The 18,290-nt window shown below is 41.2% G+C and overlaps 2 protein-coding genes across 5 annotated transcripts; one reads left to right on the top strand and one right to left on the bottom strand.

The window, feature by feature from the left end:
- Positions 1-12: 12 nt before the first annotated feature.
- On the top strand, positions 13-3,794 carry LOC124048277 (charged multivesicular body protein 2a-like). The gene is made up of 6 exons (XM_046368897.1): positions 13-173; positions 1,663-1,830; positions 1,933-2,112; positions 2,300-2,430; positions 2,600-2,661; positions 2,811-3,794. Exons 2-6 carry the CDS (start codon positions 1,663-1,665, stop codon positions 2,930-2,932), a joined length of 663 nt encoding a protein of 220 aa, XP_046224853.1. The 5' UTR covers positions 13-173; the 3' UTR covers positions 2,933-3,794.
- A 741-nt stretch (positions 3,795-4,535) lies between these two features.
- Positions 4,536-12,621, bottom strand: msl1b (MSL complex subunit 1b). 4 transcript variants are annotated; one of them, XM_046368894.1, is made up of 10 exons: positions 11,562-12,245; positions 10,425-11,200; positions 10,127-10,323; positions 9,717-10,045; positions 8,150-8,214; positions 7,937-8,004; positions 7,621-7,745; positions 7,387-7,459; positions 6,838-6,899; positions 4,536-6,282 (listed from the first exon to the last, which is right to left on the bottom strand). In XM_046368894.1, coding segments are annotated over exons 2-10 (1,578 nt in total). In that variant the 5' UTR covers positions 11,082-11,200; positions 11,562-12,245; the 3' UTR covers positions 4,536-6,280. The 4 variants fall into 4 exon arrangements, with proteins under 4 accessions (XP_046224850.1, XP_046224848.1, XP_046224847.1 ...); XM_046368892.1 differs by lacking the exon at positions 11,562-12,245 and adding an exon at positions 12,495-12,621 and having other exon boundaries at positions 4,536-6,899; XM_046368891.1 differs by having other exon boundaries at positions 4,536-6,899; positions 11,562-12,248.
- Positions 12,622-18,290: the final 5,669 nt, after the last annotated feature.

The raw sequence follows: 18,290 nt of genomic DNA, 5'->3' as shown, positions 1-18,290 counted from the left end.
CGTCACATCCTGCTGGGATAGAAGTGGAGATATCTTTATGCGGAAGTATGTGAAAGAAAACAAATAGGTAGACTATTCCCGAATTAAAACCTTTGAAGACCTCTCAAACAGTATTTTCCTTTGCAATTGTCATTATCGTGACATAAACAGCCACACGAAAGACATCATACACGGTAAGATAACATGGAATAACTAAGCATGTGACCAACACATTTAATTTGTTACTATGACTCAACTTCTTAGCTTCTAGCAGCTAATGTTAGCTAGATTGCTAGCTACTAAACGAGCAAGGAAACAAGCATTATAGTTTAAACAAAGACAGTACTCTGGTTTAAACGTTTACTCACCAGATTAACGTAATCCGTCGATTTATATGCCAGTTAAATTATACTCCGATCAATAACCTCAAAGCGCAATTTCACAACTTTAACCTAATTTTCATTATCTACTGCAGAATAACAATGTCTACATATGTGAAAACGGCGCATTTCTCTTGGGAAAAATAAATAACTTCTAGCAGTTGACATTGAAAGTTACAACATTATTTTCAAAGACTATTGCCCTGTTCAAAACAACTGGTAACTCGGATATGAGGTCAAATCATGACGTCAGTGGTCTTCAGGTCAGAAAGTCGGAGCTCTAGAAAGAGGCCGGAGTTGGATAACCGTTCAAATATATTTTCCCAATCGGAGCTCGTTTTTTTCCCCGAGTTCCCAGTTGTTTTGAACGCAGCATTAAACGCACCAAATGAGATTCGTGGTGACATGTGGAGCAAGAAAATATCCTCCCAATGGCTAGAAACTAGGTAAAATCATGACCACAGCCATCTTCAGGTCGGAAGTTGGAGCTCTTGAAAGATGTCCCGTTCAAACAACTCGGAAATCTCCGACTTCAGTGCGTTCAAGAGAAGTGGAAACTCAAGGGAGAAATCGAATTTCCCTACTGGGAAAAAATAGTTTTGAACGGTCATCCAAGTTGGAAACTTGGGCATCTTATTAGAGCTTTCACTTAACGACCTGAAAATCACCGACGTCATGATTTGACCTGCTTAATATTTTTGTATATAGTTTTTGAGTTCCCAGTTGTCTTGAAAGCACTTAATTCTACCATGTCACAGAGAAGCATTTAAGGCCTTATTTTTTTAACCGCAGATCATAAAAACGGGCCATTTTTAAAATGTGTTTAATTTAATTAAAGGTTAACTAGGCAAGTTAGTTAAGACCAATTTGTTATTTACAGTGACGGCCTACCGGGGAACAGTGGGTTAATTGCCTTGCTTAGGTGCAGAACGACAGATTTTTACTTTGTCAACTCGGGGATTCGATCCAGCAACCTTTCGGTTACCTGCCGCCCATTTACACATATGTAGACACTGGCATGGTGCTAGAGGTGATGAATATGAGGTTGAAAAATGGAGGAATTGTCCTTTAATCTTGAATGTTAAAAAGCAGTTAAATCAGGGTCCAGCTATCTAGCTACAGTAAATGTATATAATCTACATTAGCTATAAACAAGAAGTTGTTTAGGTGCAAACAAAACGTATGCATAAAACATATCTAAAATGTGTTCCTCTTCAGGGAAAAAACTGGCACATTGTAAGTAATAATGACTGACGAGAGAGTTAGATTTGGATTGTTTGTATTTCCTGTTTTTGTTTCTTAGATGGAGTTCTTGTTTGGGAAGAGGAAGACCCCGGAGGAGATGTTGAGGCAAAACCAGAGGGCACTGACTCGGGCCATGAGAGATCTGGACAGAGAGCGACAAAGACTGGAGCAGCAGGAGAAGAAAATCATAGCTGACATTAAGAAAATGGCCAAACAGGGACAGATGGTGAGAGAATAAGGAGGGCAAAGATAAGATGCTGTGAAGGTGAAAAGTCTTGATGATTAAAAAAATATATATATATTCTCACTCCTCTGTTACCATTTACAGGATGCTGTGAAGATCATGGCAAAGGACTTGGTTCGTACAAGACACTATGTGAAGAAATTCATTATGATGAAGGCAAATATCCAAGCAGTCAGCCTGAAGATCCAGACTCTAAAGTCAAACAACAGCATGGCACAAGCAATGAAAGGTGTTACCAAAGCAATGGCTACCATGAACAGACAGGTGATCGTTTCATTGTATCATTTGATTGATTCCTGTTGAACACAATCCAATTCTTTTTAAGATAACTTGCCAGTAGAACTGTAAAACACTATTAATAACCCAAAATGTCTGTAGTCATTCTTGTTACCAGTGAATTCTGCCAATACATTCTATTGGCTTACATCATATGTTCACTTCCCCTACACAGATGAAGTTGCCACAGATTCAGAAGATCATGATGGAGTTTGAACGACAGAGTGAGATCATGGACATGAAGGAGGAGATGATGAATGATGCCATAGACGATGCCATGGGTGATGAGGATGATGAAGAAGAGAGGTAGGGGGTTCATGACGCAAATCTCCGGCCAAATCATTTAAATCTCAAAACCAAAGCCAGTACTACCTCAATTTGATCACATCGTGATTTGTGATTGTCATATTTTTTGGCATACTTATGTTAGCTGGTAAATCTATGGAAACACTAATTCTCTCACTGTTTTATTTAGTGATGCTGTTGTGTCCCAAGTGTTGGATGAGCTGGGTCTCAATCTCTCTGACGAACTCTCAAGTAAGGAACACAGTCAAGTTATTGCGCTTGCAGTTAGTCAAATTTACAACTGCATTCAGTAAAATGTTGTAGTAGTGATAAAGCTGGATGTCTCTTCATCAAGATTCCTATGAATACTGATTGATTTGATTTCCTTCCTGTTCATTTAGATCTGCCATCCACGGGTGGTAGCCTCTCCGTAGCAGGTGGGAAGAAAGCTGAACCCCAGCCAGCCCTGGCAGATGCAGATGCTGACCTTGAGGAGAGACTGAATAACCTCAGGAGAGACTGAGTGTGGGAAAACTGGCACGCAACAGCACTTTGGCAGCCTGGCGTTTAATACAGATACACATGTACTCAGCAACTCAAATCTCTGTACATACATTTATTTGGGTAACAGAAGTGGAGGAACACTGGAGGTTTTCAGTGAGAACTCTGTTATGGTATATAAGCTTTTTTGTTGCAGGTATTATTTTTTAGCTTGCAGTATGTTATCTTTAATCAATGACGGATCAGAATCATTATCCATACAATTGTTCTCTTAAAAATATGAAGCATTCTCTTTAGGGGGTATATTTTAATGGCGTTTAAATACACCCAGAGGCATGCATTACACTCCTTGGGTAAATTGAACACTATATTCACTTTAAAATCATTAGACTATCCTATTAAAGTAAACATTTTGTATATTTGATGTACAAGTATCATTACATTTGTACATAATGTCAACTTTTAGTGGTGTGCAGGCATACAGTACACATTGCCAGATAACATTAACATGATTTAGTAATGGTTTTACTGTTTGTTACTTGCTTGCTTTTTATTTACTTGGTGACTTTGAATAACATAAGGATTCAGAGGTTTCAACAATACCATTATCGTAACGTCCTTTGTGAGTTAAATGGTTTCAACAAAAATACTTAAGTGGGGTCAAATATGTCTATAGTTTGGCAAATTTTTCTCCATTTCAAATGTCCAAAAAGGGGGCACTCACTTGATGGTGCCTGGTAAAACTGAAATAGCCTTTTTTATCCTAGGACTGTAGTCATTGAGTTGTCATGATAATCAATGTAATATTTATCAAAAGGGTGGTGGTTTGTATTAGAAATTCCTATTTTGCCTTTATTCAATAAACTTTTTTTTTTTACATTTGACAGTAAGGGGTCTGTCTTCAATACCGAAAAATGTGCTAATTTAGATTCCCTAACCCCCATGACTACATTTGGCTAACAAGGTCAATCTCATTTATGTCGTGGTAATACACTAAACTCCCACGGTTTAGCCTTGCGTATAGGTTTTTTAACCACTAGATTCACATAACTGCTGCCTTGTTTCATGGTGTGTAACATTTACGCTTACATGCCCATTATGTTCAAACTCAATTATGTCAGCAGCATACCACCCTGCATACCACTGCTGGCTTGCTTCTGAAGCTAAGCAGGGTTGTTCCTGGATGGGAGACCAGATGCTGCTAGAAGTGGTGTTGGAAGGCCAGTATGAGGCACTCTTTCCTCTGGTCTAATTAAAAACATATCCCAAATCCCCCAGGGCAGTGATTGGCGACACTGCCCTGTGTAGGGTGCCGTCTTTCGGATGGGACGTTAAACGCGGGTGTCCTGACTCTCTTGAGGTCATTAAAGATCCCATGGCACTCAAAACAATCACGGTCACCCAATAATCCCCAGTTTACAATTGGCTCATTAATCCTCCTCTCCCCTGTAACTATTCCCCAGGTCGTTGCTGCAAATGAGAACGTGTTCTCAGTCAATTTACCTGGTAAAACGGATAAATAAAATTATACTATTGGGGAAACCTGAGTTCTCTCCTCATGGATATGGCCTACCATTATCCATTTCAGAACTCGTCAAACAACGAAAGAGAATTGAAGACTAAACTCAATTTTTATTTTTATTCCAAAACAAACGTATGTAAATTATTTTGTCAACATACAATCAATTATCATAGAACAATATTGAATGTACTCAACACAAATATTTAAATAATACAAAAATAAGCCATGTATTTCATATTTACAACATTTGTTCCTGAAAGCTATGTACAGAAGAACAATTAAGCATTATTTCAAAACCAGCCTGTATTGTGTGGTCTGTAGCGTCGGAGAGCCAGGAAGCCATCGAGCCATAAGTAAAAATGTTGACGCGATAACACATGACAGAACACAAGCCTAACATCGCCAGGTGCTCGATGCCAAGATCGTTAGATATAGCTAGCATTTAAGAGAAGGAAAATAACCAGATTTAAGTTTGAGCACTCTAGCTGATTAGGCTACTCTAATGCCAACCCATGTTTTCCAAACTGATATCCATCTCAATTGTCTACTGCAATTTGTGATGTCATGATGGAAAAAACATCCTAAAATGAAAAACACGAGCAAATTCCTCACAGAGAATTTTCTAGAAACAAGGCAGTTGTCTAAACAAAGCAGTGCTTTATGAATAATGCAGCCAGAGTCATGCTTTCGAAATTAAATCAGATATTACTCTTCTCGGAATTGTACTCAGAGGAAATGTTTCATTTACAGATCTACCATGCTGATAGTTGATATCGCTTGGAAGAGTTGTCACCTCAAAAAAGACCATGCAGACTCGCATGATAAGCATACTGTAGAAGACCCATGGTTCTCAAATTAATCTGACCTTTTTTAAACAACCAACTTCTCTTCATGATGCAAAGTATGTTCAATCATTTTAGCATCAGAGGACATTTCTCATATTTACTGCATTTGTGATTAAACATACATGCAGAGGGAAGATCAAACATATATCCACACTTTAGTGCACAATAATAAAACCTTTCGCTTGAAGCGGTGTCCACACAAGGAAATATTATTACAGTTAATACACAGACAGGGAAAATAGTTCAGTTTCAATCTAAGCAAAACACCGAGCATGTAAATGCCAATGGAGCTTCCAGCATACAGGGTTAGTTGTAGCAATGTGCATATTGTACAATTCAAGCACTGACATTCAGTCAAATCGGAAAATATCACTTCTCTTACCCTTTAGATCACAGTCCCCAAGTTAAGTCAGGTTGACAACTATGTAACAATGTAGTAATAATCAAAAGTTACACATTTTAGTGATGATGCAGTAATTAAGTATTACATTACACCGAATTCCAAAACATTTGGGAAATGTTTGTGCTCCCCAGGTTTGCTTCACAGAAAATAGTTACTTACTACAGACATTAAGTAACAGTTGTGTTTTACCTTATAATCACGAAGTTGTTAGTAGGGGGTCTGTTATCTAAGGGGGAGGGGGGGGGGCAGCATTTAATTCCTTTTGAGTAGATTGGGCACCAAATTTACCATAGCTAACCAAATTGGTAGCCATTTTCTTTATCTCCAGCAGCTCCGTCTCCAGGCCCCAGCTGGCAAGTAACCACACGGGAAGACAGTGGTTTACTTTTCCACAGTCTACTGAGAGGTGCCTGCAACACCACTGACGGCCAAAACCCACAAAATGAAACTTTTCACATCTGGGAAAGGAAGGGTGCGCTCTCTCTCTTGCATGACACACGCAGATACCACCTCACTTCCGACAGGTCCGGTGTGGTGTGTGTTTCTTGGGCACCTCAATGCGGCAGCGGCTTCGCTCGTCAAGCCAAGGCAGGTCAAAGTTCCTACAGAGGAAGACACATTTTCAGCAATTGAAAAGTTGCCTGGAGAAATCAGGGAAAGGTCACCGGGAAAATAGGACCCCTGTAACTTGAAAAGCATTTCACATTGGGTTATCATTCAATTGGCACATCATGTGTAAATTGTTTTCAGCATGCAGACATGTTAATAATAATATTAATGACTGTTGGAATGGACAAATGTATAACATTTTTTATCTAGGAAGGTGCATTATTGTTTTTTTTGTCTTTGTGAATTTTCTTTAAAGGATTAGCAAAACTACTGTTATTTAAATATCCAGTGTCAATATTTACCCCTTCAGATTCTATGTTAAGTCCCTCACCACGTCTTCAAAATGGCATTAGTAATCATTCATGAGACCCTTTTTGAATTTACACCAGTGTGCATTCATATTAACCTGCTTTTGTAAATCATCTTCTTTAAGAACAGAGGAAAGAATAGGCAAGAAAATGATTGATTTTCAGACGAGTGTTTTGGGTGACAAATGTCCAGTTTACTTAACTTAAAAGACATACTTATGGGGAAGAATAAATACTTGCATTTTGATGAAAGGTCTTTCTGTGAAACTCGCCCTGCCCCGCCACCTGCACCATGGTACCATCTTGAAAAATAAATTATGCATAGTAATGGATGAACTCAAGCTAGTGGGCGTAATGATTTACATTCTTAACTTATCCCCTAACTCACTGTACAAAGAAATGTCCAGCGAAAAGCCGAACAGAAAAGTGAACCTATAGGAAAATGGCAAAACCTGACAAAAAAAAAAGACAAACAAATAACATCTCTGCATATGAATAGTACATCACAACCTATATCCTTTGCATGAAAAATACATCTATGCATCTGTGTGTGTTTGGACCAGGTGCTTGGAAAAGGGTGCCATGATAAGATGATTCCGGCATGTTGAACTGAAACTACAACAAGTGTTGCAGAGAGAGAGAGAGCGCGAGAGAGAAAGGGAGAGGGAGAGCGAGAAAGGGAGAGCGAGAGAGGGAGAGCGAGAGAGAAAGGGAGAGGGAGAGCGAGAGAGAAAGGGAGAGGGAGAGAGAGAACTACTGGTGGTGGAAATCATAAATACAAAGACTTACTGTTGAGTGAGCTTCGGCAATGGCCGGCCAAAGGCCACCACAGGCAGGAAAGGGGTGATGATTATGGACTCGACTAGAGAAGGGAAAGAAAAGGAATCAAGAGTGTCTGCGTGCAATGAAAACATCGCTCGGAAAACTTTTGCAACTAAATTAACAGTATTAAAGGTGATGCAACTTCACTGTTCTGAGAAGAAAACGACATGTTTACACAGCAGATGAAGTGGCCAGTCATACCATCTTCAGTGTCCGGGTAAAACGATGAGACCTCTGGCTCACTTTCCTGGATCCCCTTCTTCTTGTTCATGCGCTGCTGCAGACGCTGAAACATGCGCTGCTCGCGGATACGCTGAATGTCCCATCTACAAAAAACAGGACAGTTACGGAGGGGAATATGAGAGCGCAAGGAAAGGATGAAAACGCTGGTGACTCAATGTAGTAAATCAAGATTGAATTACACAAAAACAAACACAAAAGGAGCCTTAGTGTGTGAGGATAAAGATGGTTCATGAGGCATTGAGAGTAACTTCAAAGTCGTAAAACCCATTTGTACCTTTTTCTCCTCTTCTCATCCAACTCCAGCTTTGCATGGCGCTTCAAAAAGACACTGTCGTCCAACATCTTGGTATAATAACACAAAAACATGGTTGATGTGGTTAAGGACAATTTGCATGGACAAATGACGAGGTGAATATTGTATGGTATTACTTTATTTTTGACTTTATCTCTATACAATTCTGTAATTGTATAGCCTGTCCTCTCTCACCTCTGGGATGACACTGGCAGCTTCCTCATCCAAGGGCTCCATAATGTTTTCCCTCCAAGAGGGGACTGGAAGACAGAACAGTGTATACAGTGGCAAGAAAATGTATGTGAACCATTTGGAATTACCAGGATTTCTGCATAAATAGGTCATCAAATTTGATCTGATCTTCATCTAAGTCACAACAATAGACAGTGTCCTTAAACTAATAGCACACAAATTATTGTATTTTCCTTGTCTATATTGAATACATAATTTAAACATTCACAGTGTAGGTCAAAAAAAAAGAAGCTAATTGGAGTCAGGGGTCAGCTAGCCTGGAGTCCAATCACTAAGACTAGATTGGAAATGTTGGTTAGAGCTGCCTTGCCCTATAAAAAAATCTCACAAAATTGGAGTTTTCCATTCACAAGAAGCATTGCCTGATGTGAACCATGCCACGAACAAAATATATCAGAAGACCTAAGATTAAGAATTGTTGACTTGCATAAAGCTGGAAAGAGTTACAAAAGTATCTCTAAAAGCCCTGATGTTCATCAGTCCACGGTAAGACAAATTGTCTATAAATGGAGAAAGTTCAGCACTGTTGCTACTCTCCATAGGAGTGGCCGTCCTGCAAAGATGACTGCAAGAGCACAGCACAGAATGCTCAATGAGTTTAAGAAGAATCCTAGAGTGTCAGCTAAAGACCCACAGAAAACTCTGGAACATGCTAACATCTCTGTTGACGAGTCTACGATACGTGAAACACTAAACAAGAATGGTTTTCATGGGAAGACACCACGGCTGTCCAAAAAAAACAATTGCTGCATGTCTGAAGTTCGCAAATGAGCACCTGGATGTTCCACACCGCTTCTGGCAAAATATTCTGTGGACAGATTAAACTAAAGTTGAGTTGTTTGGAAGGAACACCCAAGGCCATCTGTCCGCCAATTGAAGCTCAACAGAAGTTGGTTGATGCAACAGGACACAGAAGCAAATCAACAACAGAATGGCTTCAACAGAAGAAAATACGCCTTCTGGAGTGGCCCAGTCAGTCCTGACCTCAACCCGATTTAAAATGTTGTGGCATGACCTCGAGAGCGGTTCACACCAGACATTCTAAGAATATTGCTGAACTGAAACAGTTTTGTAAAGATGAATGGTCCAAAATTCCTCCTGACCGTTGTTCAGGTCTGATCCGCAACTGCAGAAAACGTTTGGTTGAGTTTGTTGCCAAAGGAGAGTCAACTAGTTATTAAATCCAAGGGTTCACATACTTTTCCACCCTACACTGAATGTTTACACAGTGTGTTCAATAAAGACATGAAAACGTATAATTGTTTGTGTGTTATTAGTTTAAGCTGACTGTGTTTGTCTATTGTTGTGACCTAGATGAGGATCAGATCAAATTTGATAACCAATTTATGCAGAAATCCAGGTATTTCTAAAGGGTTCACATACTATTCTGTAAGAGACATAAGCCTAATTATTACTTGGATTCTACTTTATTCTTCTTTATTTGTGAAGCAATACTACACAGCTTTAAACTTAGAACTGAACAACTGGCTTGTGTGGTGGGTCTACTCACTGGCCACAACCTCCTCTTTTTTGGGGGATGGGGATGGCTCACGCTGGGGGAAGGGGGGAGGCTGATGCCAACGACACAGGTACATCTCAGTAGTCGACATGAAAGGGAGCTCCTCCATCCGAGCGGTGAGCTCCGGGTCCTCATTGCTCGATTGCAGAGTACCCCCCTCTACCGCTGACCGACCAAACCCGGTCTTCTCCGGGGTCTCTTTATTGCGCAGCTCCCTCTGATGGGGAGAGCCAGCTCCACACTCTGACTTAGAGGGGGCGAACTTGGAGCCTTTGCCCCCTCGTGACTTCTGGATTTTGGAGTCCAGGAAGCAAAATTTCCTGCATGGGCAGAGCAGAGAGATTAGTGAATGAAAGAGAGTTTGACTGAGAAGTGAATGCAGAGTAGTATTGTGATGTTACCTTTTGAGGCCTTTGTCTCCTCGGCTGAAGGGGAGTGACCTAGGGGTGGGAGTCTGGGGGCTGTCACCCACTTCTAGATCCCACAGGTCCTCTTTATCTGGGGTCCAGGGCTTTAGCGGCTGAAATAGGCGCTTATCACGTGGGTCTTTCCTCGTCAGCTGCAAACGGCGCTCCATACGCTCAATACGCGCCAGCAACTGTGTATGCAGACATGTTTTCATAAATGATTTGGTTCTAAAGAAATGACAGACTTACTGTCATCTAAAAACAATTAGACACTTCCAGATACCGTGCATACCGTCTCCTTGTCCGCTTTCAGCTCATCTATCTCCTTGTCCTTGGACTGCAGCTGTTGTTGCTGTTGTTCAATCAAGTCCAGCTGAAGCAGGAGAATCTGCTGGAGGCAGGTGGCCTGTGTGTGGGGGTTAGCAGGGGTTTTCCTGATGTTCCTCCACTTGCCATCTGTGCTGAGCTCAATGGATGCAGTGTTGACAACTCCTCCAGGGGAGACCCTTCTGGTGCTCTCATCAGTACCAGCATCCTTGGAGTTATTGTTTGAAACCAACTCTGTATTATCCATACTGTCACTCAGAATGAGTTTACCTTTAATTGGGATTCCCTCACCCCCCATTTGTCTGACAGAAGATGACAGCACCCCTGTGCTTCCCCAATTGTCGCCTTGAACCAGTGCCCCTTCCGCTTTATTTTGAGCAGCCACTGGGGTCCGAATGATGTAATTCTGGTCTAGGAGCTTTGTTTTGCTGAGGAGCTCCCCTCCAGTCTTGTGGATTGCCCCATGTACGTCATGGACATCAATGACAAAGTCACAGGATTCTCTCTTGATGGTTATGGAATTCACGACGTTTGCAGTTCCCACTTGTGATTTGTCAAAGTCAAGTTTCTCTGTGTCCAGCTTAAATCCTGCATTAGCAAACAAAGTTGATCTCATAGTCATGGCTAATAAAACGCAGGTGTTATTGAACTAACATGACAGAATAACTGCTTGTCTTGCAAAACAGTCAAGTGTCATTGGAGTCTATTTTCGGTTTCATTGAGCCTGGATCAGACTTCGTCCTGTAACAGAAAGAAGTGTTTATCAGTATTGAAACTAACATAACAGTTAACGGGTCTAAATAACAGACGAAAAATGCTAGCTAGCTACGCTGGGCACCATGTTGCTCCATCACTGGCAACCTCGACACTAACTACAACTGACTGACGCATAAAATACTGCACTGCGTCTGACTGCTGAGCTTCATTTTTACCAGTTGGACATCTAAAAACATTCACAATTTCAGCTAGCTAACTTACTAACTGTACGGGACAAACAAGGTAACAAAAACTCTCCCAGCATCTAGTTAGCATTTAGCTAGCTAACTAGCTTGCTACGTATGGTCTATTATTTTACAATCGGATAAAAATATAGTTTGCACACCCTCATGGTCCTGCAGGAAGGTTTGGTAGTTAGCCAATTATATTGCAAGCCACAAGGACGCGCGGGGATATCGTTTGGCTAGAGTGGCTCGTGCTTTAACAAGTGATAGCACTTCGACATTTCCTCCATTTTGGTCCTGCACGCATTGATGAAAAACATTATAGTACAGACCCCTTTCTGTGTTTGCAAACATTGCCGCACGAGGGCGATAAGCCCAAATTGGTGGGAAAACCGGGGGGAGTTCTTATAGAACGCCAGCAAAAAAAGCATCTATTTACATGTTGCATGAGTGCATTTCACACTTATTTTGGATTTGAAGGCTCGTATTAAATGTCCTGCTTAATATAATGTGTTGGTCATCATCAGAAATTGAGCGCATTATACTTCAAAAAACAACAACACTCCAATAAAATGGCTCTTCAGCTAGCCTTTGCTACAGCCGAGCAATAAGCGTTAGCATTCTAGCTAACAACTGCTGCATCCAAAATAGTTATTTTGCCAAGATCATAACCTAATATAACCTTAGCGACTGTTCAAGCAAGAATCAAAACACAATTGTAAGAGTATGAGAAGCCAAAAAAGCTTTTTTGTTTAGAAGTAATAAATCTAGACTGTTGAACGGGTGCAGATTGACATGGCTTTCTTACAGCCGCGCACATCTTTGCGTGACGTCACTGTGTCGCGTACTGGAAAAGGGTCGTAAGCAAAGACTCGCTGCATGCGATAGGGATGTAGAGGACCTATGTAACACACCCTACTGAGAATAAGTTATCTTAGTTTCAAATAGCATGGTATTTTGTGTTATCCTTAATTTTGCAGACTTTTTATTGCGCATGCGTAATTACGACAAATGTTTATGTTTTGGGAAGAATGAAGTTGCAGAAAAGCTTCAGTAGGGAGCATTGAGCTGGAAACGCTTAATAAAAGACACACCCTCGTCCACTTGTCCTCTTAATACCCTTGGGGGAATCCACGTCGCCATCTTGGTGAACGGTCCAAATGATTAGCCAAGCAATGGAAGTTTGCAACGTAAACCCACGTTTGTAGTCGGCTTTGCGAGTGTACAATTATGTTCACTTCGAGGCCAGAAGAGGACTGGCCACCCCACATAGCCCGGTTCCTCTCTAGGTTTCTTCCTAGGTTTTGGCCTTTCTAGGGAGTTTTTCCTAGCCACCGTGCTTTTACACCTGCATTGTTTGCTGTTTGGGGTTTTAGGCTGGGTTTCTGTACAGCACTTTGAGATATCAGCTGATGTACGAAGGGCTATATAAATAAATTTGATTTGATTTGATTTGATACTCCCCATAATTCAATTCGGGACGATAGTACTTCCATTAAGAAAAGTCAGCGAAACTTAAACATCAATGGAAAAATCAACATACAACTGTAAGTAAAAATGAATGCAAATAAGTGAAATTGTGCTACGAATGAAGATGACGGCACAAACACGTCTCGTAAAAAGTTCATGTTTGGTTATCTTTTGGTAGAAAATTCCTTCAGAAGTTCCAGCTAGGCAGGCTAATATTTGCTAGCTATCATACAGTAGGTGTAAATTAAATTGTTTAATATTAGTAGACACAATTGACTGTAGCACAAAGCGCCCACCAGTTACAGGTGGATGAAAACAATCATGGGATGAAGGAGGGAATTTCCAGCCAAGGGTGGTCCATTTAAAAATAATTCCTCCCTCACCCTGTTAAGTGTATACTCATCTGACGTCATGACACGTCATCAGAAGTGTCCACTTAATTTGAGGCCTGAGGGGATAGGGTGGGTCTTAAATGACTACTCCCTCCTTTCAAAGAGCGCGTCCTCGCGTTAGCTTGCGACTTCTACGTCTTACAGGAACGCGCTCACCGGCCAAGCACACGCAATGTCGCGGATGCAAGGTCCGATCCCACTTCTGACACCAGTGTAATGGAACAGCAGGGCTTGAACCCTCTATCCCGATGTCCAGCGCGCTATCGACTGAAAAGCAAAAGCATGCTCGAGCGGCAGTCGAACTCAGCACTCATAAACCCAGTGTCGTTACAATATGTATGATAGCTAGACAATTAATTAGCCAACTGTTAGCCTGTCCAGATGGAACTTTAGAAGGAAAATGTTTTCTACAACTTCCAAAAGCTAACCAAACAAGAACATTTACCAGACGGGTTTGTGCATTAGTACAATTTAATTTATTTACATGCGTTTTTACTTAATTGTATGTTGACCCCATATTGACGTTTAAGTTTTGGCTGGCTTAGCGGATGGACAAAACAGCGCAAATTGAATTATGGGGGCTTTCATGCACAGAAGTGAACATAATTGTACACTCGCTAACGTCATTAAAGCCGAGGGGCTTAAATTGCACATTTCCCTTGCTTGGGTAATCATTTGGACCGACGACAAATATGTCCGTGGAGATTTCCCCCAAGGGCATAAGGTCAGGGTGTGTTTTTCATGAGTTTGAAAAGCATAGTGTCTGCAGGTCTTAGCTCCTCCCTTTTACTTGATTTATGAATCCCTGTCACCTGGATTGACTTGATTGAAAGGACAAACCTGTGGACACTTGGCCCTCCATGGAACGATTTTGACACCCCTGATATATACAGAACAGAAATATCAACGCAACATTCAACAATTTCAAAGATTTTACTGAGTTACAATTCATATGAGGAAATCGGTCAATTGAAGTTCTTTAGTCCCTAATCTACGGGTTTCACATGACGACTGGGATACATACAGTACTAGTCAAATGTTTGGACACCTACTCATTCCTGGGTTTTTCTATTTTTTACTATTTTCTACATTATCAAATTTGATGACCAATTTATGCAGAAATCCAATCCAACACATATGGAATCATGTACTTTTTGTGGGCACCAAAAAAGTGTTAAATAAAAATATTTTATTTTGAGATTCCTTAAAGTAGCACACTCTTGGCATTCTTTCTTAGAGGTAGTCACCTGGAATGTTTTTAAATTAACAAGTGTGCCTTGTTAATTTGTGGAATTTGAGCCAATCTGTTGGGTTGTGACAAGGTAGGAGTGGTATACAGATGATATAACTATTTGGTAAAAGACCAAGTCCATATTATGGCAAAAACAACTCAAATAAGTAAAGTCCATCATTACTTAAAGACATGAGGGTCAGTCAATTTGAAACATTTCAAGAAATTTGAAAGTTTCTTCAAGTGCAGTCACACAAACCATCAAGCGCTATAAAACTGGCTCTCATGAGGACCGCCACAGGAAAGGAAGACCCAGCGTTACCTCTGCTGCAGAGGATAAATTCATTACAGTTAACTGATCCTCAGATTGCAGCCCAAATAAATGCTTCACAGAGTTCAAGTAACAGACGCATGTCAACATCAACTGTTCAGTGGAAACTGAATCAGGCCTTCATGGTCAAATTGCTGCAAAGAAACCGCAGCTAAAGGACACCAATAAGAAGAGACTCTCCTGGGCCAAGAAACATGAGCAAAGGACATTAGACCGGTGGACATCTGTCCTTTGGTCTGATGAGTCCAAATTTGAGATTTTTGGTTCCAACCGCAATGTCTTCGTGAGACGCAGAGTAGATGAACGGATGATCTCCGCATGTGTGGTTCCCACAGTGGAGCATGGAGGAGGAGATGGTGTGGGGGTGCTTTGCTTGTGACACTGATTTATTTAGAATTTAAGGCACACTTAACACATGGTTACCACTGCATTCTGCAGTGATACTCCATCCCATCTGGTTTGTGCTTAGTGGGACTATCATTTGTTTTCCAACAGGACAATGACCCAACACACCTCAAGGCTGTGTAAGGGCTATTTGACCAGGAAGGGGAATGATGGAGTGCTGCATCAGATGACCTGGCCTCCACAATCACTTGACCTCAACCCAATTGAGATGGTTTGGGATGAGTTGGACCACAGAGTGAAGGAAAAGCTGCATTTGTGGGAACTTCAAGACTTTCGGAAAAGCATTACAGGTGAAGCTGTTGGAGAGAATGCCATGAGTGTGCAAAGCTGTCATCAAGGCAAAGGGTGGCTACTTTCAAGAATCTCAAATATAAAATATATTTAGATGTAACTTTTTTGGTTACTACATGATTCCATGTGTCATTTCATAGTTTGTCTTCACTATTATTATACAATGTAGAAAATAGCACACAAAAAAAAACAGTAAGTAGGTGTCCAAACTTTTGACTGGTACGGTGTCTCTTGGTCACAGATACCTTTAAACACCCTGTCGTTCTCAACCAACATCAAGGCGGTGGCCCGTTCCTGTAGGTTCATGCTCTACAACATCCGCAGAGTACGACCCTGCCTCACACAGGAAGCGGTGCAGGTCCTAATCCAGGCACTTGTCATCTCCCGTCTGGATTACTGCAACTCGCTGTTGGCTGGGCTCCCTGCCTGTGCCATTAAACCCCTTCAACTCATCCAGAACGCCGCAGCCCGTCTGGTGTTCAACCTTCCCAAGTTCTCTCACGTCACCCCGCTCCTCCGTTCTCTCCACTGGCTTCCAGTTGAAGCTCGCATCCGCTACAAGACCATGGTGCTTGCCTACGGAGCTGTGAGGGGAACGGCACCTCAGTACCTCCAGGCTCTGATCAGGCCCTACACCCAAACAAGGGCACTGCGTTCATCCACCTCTGGCCTGCTCGCCTCCCTACCACTGAGGAAGTACAGCTCCCGCTCAGCCCAGTCAAAACTGTTCGCTGCCCTGGCCCCCCAATGGTGGAACAAACTCCCTCACGACGCCAGGACATCGGAGTCAATCACCACCTTCCGGAGACACCTGAAACCCCACCTCTTTAAGGAATACCTAGGATAGGATAAGTAATCCCTCTCACCCCCCCCTAAGTTTTAGATGCACTATTGTTAAGTGACTGTCCCACTGGATGTCATAAGGTGAATGCACCAATTTGTAAGTCGCTCTGGATAAGAGCGTCTGCTAAATGACTTAAATGTAAAATGATGTAAATGTAAAAGAAATGGGCCTCAGAATCTCGTCATGGTATTTCTGTGCGTTCAAATTGCCGTAGATAAAATGAAATTGTGTTTGTTGTCCGGAACCCTTTCCTGCCCATACCATAACGGAAGTTACGAATGTAACTATGTTTCTAAGAATACCGTCATTACAGTTGAAAGTACAGTTTAAGTCAGAAGTTTACGTACACCTTAGCCAAATACATTTAAACTCAGTTTTTCACAATTCCTAACATTTAATCCTAGTAAAAATTCTCTGTCTTAGGTCAGTTAGGATCACCACTTTATTTTAAAAATGTGAAATGTCAGGATAATAGTAGAGCGAATGATTTCATCTTTTATTTCATCACATTCCCAGTGGGTCAGAAGTTTACATACACTCATTTAGTATTTGGGTAGCATTACCTTTAAATTGTTTAACTTGAGTCAAACGTTTCGGGTAGCCTTCCACAATAAATTGGGTGAATTTTGGCCCATTCCTCCTGACTGAGTCAGGTTTGTAGGCCTCCTTGCTTGCACACTCTTTTTTCAGTTATGCCCACAGATTGTCTATAGGATTGAGGTCAGGGCTTTGTAATGGCCACTCCAATACCTTGAATTTGTTGTCCTTAAGCCATTTTGCCACAACTTTGGAAGTATGCTTGTCATTGTTCATTTGATTGACCCATTTGCGACCAAGATTTAACTTCCTGACTGATGTCTTGAGATGTTGTTTCAATATATCCACATAGTTTTCCTTCCACATGATGAGGTCTATTTTGTGAAGTTCACCAATCCCTCCCGCAGCAAAGCACCCCCACAACATGATGCTGCCACCCTCGTGCTTCATTTTTGTTTCATCAGACCAGAGGACATTTCTCCAAAAAGTACATTCTTTGTCCTCATGTGCAGTTGCAAACCGTAGTCTGGCTTTTTTATGGCGGTTTTGGAGCAGTGGCTCCTTCCTTGCTGAGCGGCATTTCAGGTTATGTCGATAAAGGACTCGTTTTACTGTGGATATAGATACTTTTTTACCGGTTTCCTCCAGCATCTTCACAAGGTCCTTTGCTGTTGTTCTGAGATTGATTTGCACTTTTCGCACCATAGTACATAAATCTCTAGGAGAGAGAACTCGTCTCCTTCCTGAGCAGTATAAGGGCTGCATGGTCCCATGGTGTTTATACTTGCGTGCTATTGTACAGATGAGCATGGTACCTTCAGGCATTTGGAAATTGCTCGCAAGGATGAACAAGACTTGTGGAGGTTTACAAAAAAAATTCTGAGGTCTTGGCTGATTTCTTTTGATTTTCCCTTGATGTCAAGCAAAGAGACACAGAGTTTGAAGGTAGGCCTTGAAATACATCCAGAGGTACACCTCCAATTGACTCAAATTATGTCAATTAGCCTATCAGAAGCTTCTAAAGCCATGACATCATTTTCTGGAATTTTCCAAGCTGTTTAAAGGCACAGTCAACTTTGTGTATGTAAACTTCTGACCCACTGGAATTGTGATACAGTGAATTATAAGTGAAATAATCTGTCTGTAAACAATTGTTGGAAAAATTACTTGTGTCATGCACAAAGTAGATGTCCTAACCGACTTTCCAAAACTATAGTTTGTTAACAAGAAATTTGTGGAGTGGTTGAAAAACGAGTTTTAATGACTCCAACCTAAGTGTAAAAAATAACACAATTATTGAGTTAATAAAGCCGCATACAAACATGGTCTCTTTTTTGCTTTCTTGAGAAAGGCAGCTCCAAAATGCAGGTTTTTCAGCCTAGCTCAGTG

Source organism: Oncorhynchus gorbuscha, linkage group LG11 (genome assembly GCF_021184085.1).
Source record: "Oncorhynchus gorbuscha isolate QuinsamMale2020 ecotype Even-year linkage group LG11, OgorEven_v1.0, whole genome shotgun sequence".
Taxonomy (NCBI): domain Eukaryota; kingdom Metazoa; phylum Chordata; class Actinopteri; order Salmoniformes; family Salmonidae; genus Oncorhynchus; species Oncorhynchus gorbuscha.
The sequence above is the reverse complement of the archived record's forward strand: the minus strand, read 5'-3'. Positions and strand labels throughout refer to the sequence as shown.

Coding starts and splice junctions, on each gene's coding strand:
- LOC124048277 (XM_046368897.1), top strand. CDS start 1,663: ATGGAGTTCTTGTTTGGGAAGAGGAAGACCCCGGAGGAGATGTTGAGG. Junction 2,431..2,599: donor GAGGATGATGAAGAAGAGAG/GTAGGGGGTTCA, acceptor TGTTTTATTTAG/TGATGCTGTTGTGTCCCAAG. Junction 2,662..2,810: donor TCTCTCTGACGAACTCTCAA/GTAAGGAACACA, acceptor CTGTTCATTTAG/ATCTGCCATCCACGGGTGGT.
- msl1b (XM_046368892.1), bottom strand. CDS start 11,081: ATGACTATGAGATCAACTTTGTTTGCTAATGCAGGATTTAAGCTGGAC. Junction 10,046..10,126: donor GGAGACAAAGGCCTCAAAAG/GTAACATCACAA, acceptor CTGCCCATGCAG/GAAATTTTGCTTCCTGGACT. Junction 8,005..8,149: donor CTGCCAGTGTCATCCCAGAG/GTGAGAGAGGAC, acceptor TATTATACCAAG/ATGTTGGACGACAGTGTCTT.